At 33.4% G+C, this 9,539-nt stretch overlaps 1 protein-coding gene across 1 annotated transcript; it reads right to left on the reverse strand.

The window, feature by feature from the left end:
• Positions 1-682: 682 nt before the first annotated feature.
• On the reverse strand, positions 683-6,969 carry LOC148876262 (immune-associated nucleotide-binding protein 9-like). The gene is made up of 6 exons (XM_088966414.1): positions 6,950-6,969; positions 5,885-6,089; positions 4,843-5,117; positions 2,888-3,052; positions 2,672-2,803; positions 683-1,049 (listed from the first exon to the last, which is right to left on the reverse strand). Exons 2-6 carry the CDS (start codon positions 6,081-6,083, stop codon positions 804-806), a joined length of 1,017 nt encoding a protein of 338 aa, XP_088822540.1. The 5' UTR covers positions 6,084-6,089; positions 6,950-6,969; the 3' UTR covers positions 683-803.
• Positions 6,970-9,539: the final 2,570 nt, after the last annotated feature.

The following is a 9,539-nucleotide window of genomic DNA, read 5'->3' on the forward strand; positions in this document are numbered from 1 at the left end:
GGGTCACCAGACGAGAATCAAATGGGACTAGAGTGGTCCAATTTGGATATCCTTAGAATTTATTTTTTTCAACTTTATAGTCTTGACTTTAATTCTATAATCTTTGATCACACAAAATGATAGGGGCAATTGGTTACATAAAAGGCTGTCAATCCAATTACCCAGATAAAGGTCTGCCAATGGGTCCGGTCTATCCGAGAGAACTGAATCTATTTACGGTTTTTTATTCTTTTGCCCTGTTTAATAATTGGGTTGGGACTGGTTATTGCTTGTAAGGATGCAAATGGATCGGATATTTGAATCCGATTTGAAACACTTTAGGTTCGATCCAATCGGATCTCACAAGTACCGATTAAGTTTTTTTTTCAATTATTTCTATTAATGTATATATATACTTTTTTATAAAAAATAAATAATATAAAAATTTTACAAAATACAATATAAATAATATAAATAAATAAATACATAACATATATATTGGATAGGAGTGATCCGAATTCGACATTAGCCAACCCAATTCGAAACAGAAATATCCGAATCCAACAATATAGAAGCGGAGTTTGGATCTCCGATCCATTTGCACTCCTACTTGCTTGTTCCAAACAGAGAAATGGTACACCCTGTCACGAATTTTGGACCAGCTAAGTATAAATTTTAAGTTTAATTATCTACTAAAAAAATATTTGCAAACTAGCTAGATTGATCATCAGTTGGCCTACATATAATGTATGCGTATGCAAATTGGATAGGATAACTATTATCATCCAAGTTCCATCAATTTCTACTAATAATTAAGTAAACAATTAAAACTTAATTTTAAATTCCAGAGGACCATATTTTAACCTAAAACCGCATCTTGAATTCATTTTTTTATCAAATTGCTCAATCTCCGTCTTGGCTGCTGCTAATTCCTGCACAAGCCTTGTAATTTCAGCCTCTGATTTTTCCCTCACCATTCGTGCAGCCTTTATTTCCTCAGCAAGTGCAGCTGTCTGTTCTTCCAATTGTTTCTTAATCCTAGAAATTGAATCTTCGAGATTTGAATTGACCTGCATGATAACATGGTGAATACTAATGATCTAGCAATCAATTTTAGCTATAAGCTGGATAACATTGTATATGCATTGGGTATAGTTTTAAAGTTTAAACTAGACCTCTTCATGGGCCAGGCTTGTATTGAACTTTTTGTCAAAATTTGAATGGGCCTAGTTTAAAGCCCGAGCCCAAAGCAGTGTAAAAGGTTCATGGGCCCAACTTGAAGCCCGGCCCATGAACAGATACTTTTAAACAACTTATTTCCTCATCCAAAAAGCAGTGTAAAATGTTCATGAACACCATTTTCTGATTTGTTCCTGTTTCACCGTTTTTCTATTCAGATATAAGGGTATGAGTACACATATCTTGTCTTCTCTATCCTCTTCTTTGATCACATCAACATCAGATATGTGTGGATACAAACATTAGTCAGGGAAGGTTTTAAAAACTACTAATTAGTCACAAAAACCCTAGGTTAAGAAATTTTCAGGCTAGTAAGTTCCAATGGAAAGCTGTGAATGTGTACACATATAAAAACAAAGAGATACATTATGATGTGAAATTGTACACAATTCACATAAACATGCAATCATGGAAAACAAGAAATTAATAGACATCAAGTCCTTGTTCTTTTGAAAATCTATAAAGGGTCCCATGCTTCTATCGCTTCAAATCAATCCACCACAAGTAATATGCCATTGAATTATAATAAGTCGAAGAATTTAAATTGCTTCACAAATTGATCGTTAAAGGTTGTTAATGTGTAAAAAATTTAAGGGTTCTTATCTAATACACCTCTCCACAATATCTAAAACTTACCCTCTCTTTTACACCCCATGACTTATTTATAGGTTATATACTTCCTTTCCATTGTAAAATCTTAGAAAGATGTTAATCATTGTAATTAATAGATAAATAAATTTATTATCTATTAGTGTAGTGAAGAGGTTATGGAGATTATGGTATTTGATGTTTCAAATTTCAAAGGTAATATGGTGGTTGATTCTTTCCGGAACAAGAGAGGCTCTTACTGATCCAAACCTACCTAGAGGAAACCAACTGGGCCAGACCCATTTCAGCCCAACAGCCCAAGTCCACCCTGAATGCCCACAATTCTAAAAACTCGAGCAGCCAGAGAGCGAATCAACCGGGAAAAAAAAAGCCAAGAGACACATCTCTGAAAAAATCAAAAGATCCGAAAAAACTAAAATGCCCGGGCCGGCCCCCCACCCCTACCCCTTCCCGGTGAGGTATCTTGGCTTCATGAATGACACCAAGGGGGCAGAATATGATTATTTACAATTTACTTATTTTTCTTACTTTGATTTGCTTAATGATATTCACTGTTTTAATAGGTGTGGGGCCCGCATATGCCCAAGGTGTAAATCAACTCATAGAGAGGTTAGAGGTTATGAATTTTCATTAATAAAGGCTTGTTTGGATTTAAACAACCAATATCCTAGGGCGTTTTTTTATTGGGGAGAGAGAGAGAGAGAGAGAGTTATATTCTAGCTACTTCCTATATAAGAGCTTAATTTACAATTGGTATAGTTGTTTTGGCATTGTCCGAAACTCAAAATAATCCAATAACCCAAACAAGGAATTAATTTAGACAATAAAAATTAGAGATTTATACCATATCCATGATTTGTCCAAGTTGGTTATCGTATGCTTTCCTAAGTTGGGCTTGCATCTTTGACATCACTTCCTTAGCTACTCCTTTTTGCTCAGCTTCTTTCAATTGCTGATTTTGCATCTTAGTTTCTTCCTGTCACAAATTAAAAGCATTATTTATCATTTAAAGAACTACTTTTTACTTCACGCAATCGATCAAGGTAGCATCTTTAATTACATGCAACTTAACAAAAAGTTCGTTGGCATATGGTCGTCCATTATTCTGCCTAATGACATTGTTCACCACGAAAAGCAGATTTTGCATTTGTTTATTTCGTTTATTCTCATCCTTGGTCTTGTTATCAAAAACCACAACTCGATTTTTACATAACCCCATAATTTCCTGCATCAACAAAACCAAAAATTCTTTTAGATTTTTCAATCATAATAAAAGTGTAATTATTAATTGATGCAAATCAATTAAGTTAGGAAAACCATAATTAGAACATTTCAAGATATTTAACAAATAAAATATACATTTCCATTTATAAACCAATGTTCTAAAACCTAAACTAGCAACACCTTTAATGGTCTGAGCATTTTAGTTAAGCATTCCATTCATTAAAAGAAAAGAAAAAGGTAAAAGTAATATAATTACAAACATTAACAAAATCTGATGATTTATTAAGCTTTTATTGTTTTCTTTGGTGTTGATTAATACATTTGATTTTAGGTGCTTCTCTCATGAGATTTTAATCTACTTTTGTGGCTTTTTTTTCTTTTAATCCCTAAAGCTGGAGAATTGACCACCTTAGAATTTGTTAGTGTAATAAAAATGTTTTACCCATCTGGGGGCTAAGCCTAAACACTAAACCACTACACAAATAAAATAATACCTACCCAAAAAAACTCTTAGTATGGGTATGTGTAAAGACTAGTCTCTATTTTTTTTTTTTTTCTAATTTGGTTGAGCTGCTACAGAAAAATCCGTTCATGATGTTGAGCATCCATGTTCTAGACTTCTAGATAAGCTATTTACACTAGTTTCATGTTTTAGTCACTTAATTGTCATTCCGAACGTTCATGTAGGCTTTTCGGATTTTCACCAAACATAACTTATGGGCTTTCCATGTGGGCCTGCCTTACAACCTCAGAAATCGCTGGCTGAAAGTTCAACCAAACGTGCACTAAGTAAGAAGATTTTAGAAGGCTCAAAGAATCCAAAGTGAAAGTGGATAAAAAATAAATAAGTAAAGCTGCACTCTTTGATCTAATTGAGAAGGATAATATTAATTAGATAACATGTCCTATCATGCCTTAACTAAATGGACTAGCCAAAAGAAAGAATAAAGCCTTATATGTATGGCTTAATCCCTACTTAGTCACTTAGAGTTGCCAATGTTTTTCTGGGATATGCATTAGAGACTATAATCCGGTTAATAGGGTCCTAACTAAAACTATTCTGAAGATTCCTAGCTTGTAAGCTTTACTGCTTTAGGTTGGTGAAAAAAATGTTAGACACTTATATAACTTACGATTGTACAAATACAGAATTAAAGTATGATTATGACAATGTTAGACACAGTTATTAACACTATTTCCAAAATTAAACTTGACCGGATGGATGGACCGGAAAATCCAGGAACCGGTCATTTGACCGGTTTCATTTTCTTCCAAAATCACTTTTTTTTTCAAAACCGTTGATTTTGGTCAGTAAATCACTGATCCGTCTAATTAACTGTTCAAACGGTTTTGACCATTTTTCAATTTTTTATTTTTTATTTGTCAAAACAGACTGGTTGTTCGGGTCAAGCGATCGGACCATTCAAACCGATAACTTAAAAACCATGGTTATAAATGACATTCTATCCATTATGAATAGTGCAAGATATCATCTTTAGTAAAAGTATGAATATGACAAAAGTTTATCATGAGAGAACAATTGAAGTTGCTTACATTTATATAATAAATAGAGCAGAATTAAAACTTTCTAAATTACTAATTGAATTAAGATCATCAAGAAAGTATGTTTAATTAGACTCTATGGTGTACATTTGTCTTATGCTCTATATGATCCAGCATGTCTCTAAAGACCCATGCCATGAGGACTCTACATATATAAGGTGAGTACCAAAGAATTAAGTGGCCTCAGTAGAAAAAATAGTCGTAAAAAATGTAAAGGCAAAAAATAACCTGTAAAGGCTTAGGGCATCCAATCAAGTAATCTTGCAATGTCTCCTCATCTCTTTCTAGCATATCTCCACCGGTAAAAACAACGATCATGTAATTAACAATGTTTTGACCAAAAAGGTCCTGAAGGGTTTGAAATGCAACTTTTTCTTCAACTGAAAAACGAGTTTGAGTAGAGTAAACCATAAGAACTGCATGGATCCCATCTTTGGCAAGATCAATACACTTTACAATCTCTTTGCTAACAATGTCTGGTCCAAGTGTAAAATCAAATAGCCCTGCAAAAGTTTATTAGAAGAATTATATAATAACAACATTTTATATAAATTGAAGAGACAAATTTAGAGGAAACAAAGAAAAACCCTAGGAAAAATTAAGATATACATTTTACTGGCATTATTTAGATTTTAGAATATGGGGAATGGATGGAAGTTTAAACATTTTGGCATAAATCAAGTCTATCTAATAATTAAGGGTCCTTTTGGAGATAATTAAGATTGTATGCACGATTGAACATGCTAATGTTCACTTGGATCCCATGTGGGGCCCCATCTGTATTGAACACTGGTGTGTTGACTCGCGATAGGTAGCCCGGTCCAGTGTGTACAAACTTGTCTCCAGCTCATCCGAATGCCCTTTTCGTTCACATGAATCAGATATAGAACTGGAATTCTAGCCATTTGGTTGGGCAGAATGAGATTCTGATTTTCATTTTTGACGGAATGGCATTCATCCATTTGAGGAAACGGCCACTCCAGCCGACATAAAAAAGAAAAAGAAAAAGGCAAGTGATTTAAAAGCCCTAAACCCTATTTTTCTTTTCCCAACACCAATCTTCCCGGCCCGGCCATTAGATTCTAATTCCTGTTTGAGCCAAACAGGTGGGGGAATAGAGGGTTTTACTTCCGATTTTAAGAGATTTCAATTCCAATACTGATCGCAACCCGAATGGACCCTAAAAAGGCTTTCTTAGTATAATGCATCTTCCTATCAGTAACTAAATAAAACATATATAAAGAAAATAATTCAACTAAAATAAACTAACCAGGAGTGTCAATAACATTCAAACGTTTGCCATCTTGTAGAAGAGTTGTTTGCATTTCAGTATGCCTTGTAATTGAACCAGAACTGCGCCTTGCTTTAAATGCATTCCTTCCAAGTATGCTATTTCCAGTTGCACTCTTTCCATTACCAGTGCGTCCAACTATAACCATTGTAATCTCATTTGTTGATGACCCCATCATAAAAGCCTAAAAGGTATGTCTAAATTATCTGAAGTCTGAACAAATATATATTAGAAAACAATAAAGAGTTTATTTTAATTTGTCAAGTTGTAAAGTTCTACATGAACTGGAAATCATTTAACTCAAGCATTTAAGGGGTTGTTCTACAATATGAGTGCTTTTATTTTCATTCGTTTTAGAAATAATTGCCACATCAGCAAAAAACCAAAAATATGTTGTTGAACTGTGTTTAATTTTGTTTTAAAAATGAAAAAAAAAAATATGGTTTTGTTTCAAAAAAACAATACATGTTTAAAATAAAAACATACTTTATAATATAGAATTTACATAATTTATGGGGCAGGATATTAAATAACGACATGAGAACATATTCTTCAAACCAGAAATTCATGAACATGTATGTTCTTTATTGCATATGCAGTTTTGGAAACAAAATTACATTTATAACAAAAGGACATATTCTCTATGTTTTGGTTTTAAGAACCAACTGGTTTTCAAACAAGATAAATCTGATTTAATTTTGGAACTCACAACAAGAAAAATATTTCATATTGGAAAGAACACCCTAAGTCATTTAGCATCATCTATCCATGCAAGTGCATCCACCATGTTCCATGTACATGCCTAAATCAAGAAACAAATAAAAGGATGGTGGATATGAATATATGATAAACTTAACATTCGTCTCCCTCTCTCTCTCTCCCCTATTTATAGGTGGCCAAATTCGAACAGACTTAAAACTCTAAACAATCAATAGGAAATAGGGGTTCAATGACATAAAAGATACAAGAAAGAACTTTAGAAATGAAAGAAAATGCATTGATCCTTCATGTAGAAACTATATATATCCGAAGAGTTTAACTTACTTGGAAATCAAGGGATTTGAATTCACATACCTAGCCAAGAAGTGAGCCTGCTGAGGCGTATATAATCCACATTTATTAGGGGTAAAAGAAAATGGGAGGTGAATGGAGAGTCATGGTCATCCTCATCCATCCATTATTAGTTGGATTGAATTTGTAGAATCTTTTTCTTTTCCTTTGCGTTCAGAATCTTCTTCTTTTTTAATAGCAGTTTCTTTTTCCAGTGTTCACATTTGATTTCTCTCTTTCATTCATGTGCAGAATCATATTCTTGTCTTTGTGATTACAAGATTTCACATTAGAGAAGGATTATGGAATTTAATGATTTAATGGAGAGAGAGAGATTATCATGTTGATTTCTGCAATGGTATAGCCAATCTTTTATATTGGCCAAAACAAAGGCTCGGTCTGGAAGAAGTATAAATACAAATATGTATAGTGCAAAATCTGTACATATTTTTATTTGTATTCCTTCCAAGCTGAGCCAAAATTACTCTTTACTCCAGTACAAATCAGGATCAGCCTTATATCCTTCCTTTTGTCAGTACTGTTCTTCACTTGTACTATTCAGCGAGTTAACATTGCCTGCGACCAACGTCACAGAACAATTCAACGATTCCTGGTCCCGGTGATTTTTTGGAGGGTCGTTGAGGAGTTCAAATCATCCCCTCACAACTTCCACAACACATGCCTGCTGTGTATTGGAAACATCTCTCGATGATGACATCATCATTTCTAGAATTATTATTTGGAGATGTTTCCAATATATGGCAGGGATGTGTTTCTAGGTAATGTTTTTTCCTATTTAGGGGCCACCATTTTCACCTCAGCCTCAAAAGCTTGGCCCAGCCTGGCCTGGAAATTCCAGGCTTGGGCGGCCTAGGTTTTGTATTCAAGCTCAACCCAAGCATGTGCCCAATACTTCAGGCTCGCCCACACACATTAACATATATATTATTTATATATGTTATTTCATGTAATAGTTTATATTTTATATACTATGAATATTATAACATGATAACTATATTACATATTAAGTATAATATAAAAATATTTTATATTATATAATGTATAAAATTATAGATATATAATCTAACGTATTGCATATTTAATATTTTATACATAAAATTCAAATTCCCAGAATCAGGCCCTAGCCTATAACCCTTATCACAAGTGTAAGCCCAGCAGGCCCAACCCATATCACCCCTATTCAGCAGCTAAGGTTCTTGGACTCAAATTTGGCCCATCAATAGAAGATGAGGAATATGTCAGAAAAGTTCAGACAAGCCAATTACAGATTTTTGAATTCCACTCCAGATTTATAAACATTCAAAATGTCAAATATGCACTCTATATACTAATCCCCATATGTGAATTGGCATCAATTTCAAACTAACACCTACCCCAACTGTACTTTGGGCTTAAAAATTCTGACCCTGGGCTGAGCCGTCATTCTCCCAAAATATGTAGCATCATTTTTTCCCTCAAACCAATTTTCAACTTGGAAGATTCCTTTATTAATTGTTCAGCCTTCTTCAGTGCAAAATCTGGTAGACCTACTTATTGTAATTGTTGATTCAATAGTATTTAGTTCATTATGACTATTTGTGGAAAATATTTTTTAAATGAATTTAAGAAATAATAACAATGCCTAGGAACTTGCGTGATGCACTTATTCTGATTGGTTAGAAAAGGCATTGACTTTCTATATTTGATGCTTTCTACTTTAGTTCAAAAAAAAATCACAAAATTCAAAAGAGTTTAGAGAGCGCGGAGTTGAAATTGAATCTGAAAATTCCAAGACCATATTGCCTTGCCAGATGTAGATTCAAATCCCAATGAATCCATAAATAGGATCTATATCCAGTCCATTTTAATATAACCCTATCTTACAACTACTTTTACTTTCTACTCGGGTCGGATCCAACTATTTTTAGTCAATTGACTTTAACGGGGCATTCCATTTTTTGATTTTGAGGGGGGAAGTTGCTTAATAAGATTTTGATTTTCATTGGCCAAGAAACCCATGTTCATTTTTCAAATTTATGTGGGAATGAGTGAAAGTTTATTTTCATGGGTCCTAGGTGGGGAAAGCTGTCAATACTTGGATGTGACAAAAATATCCCTTTTAATAATAGAATTTTTATGGGTAAGATGATCATTGCCTTATTTACATACAAAATAAAAGAACATGGGTAAATGCACTTACCCAGGTAAGTCTTTCCTGGGAAACACTTACCCATATAAGTGTATTTACCCAGATAAGTGACTTAATGAAAAGCCAATGGGACATAAATATTAGTAATCATGTGGATCAACCCGTAACCAGCCTAATTTCCGATTCCATATATCCCTTGATTTTTTTGCTTGCAAAAAAAAATGTTGACTTAGTCAGTGACCTAATAATCCTGACAGTTGAACAGCTGAACTATTGGACAATCAATGGGTCATAAGTTAGATATTTTTGTTTTTTTCATTTCCATCGTTGTTAATAATTTTTTTGTCATTTGTCATACTTAATTTTATTTTTGTTTTATATAATGAATATATTATATTAGAGATTTGACCACTTTCTTTACAGTTTTTTATAATG

The sequence above is a fragment of the Nelumbo lutea genome, chromosome 1, assembly GCF_056320005.1.
Source record: "Nelumbo lutea isolate HS-2025 chromosome 1, American lotus-T2T, whole genome shotgun sequence".
Taxonomy (NCBI): domain Eukaryota; kingdom Viridiplantae; phylum Streptophyta; class Magnoliopsida; order Proteales; family Nelumbonaceae; genus Nelumbo; species Nelumbo lutea.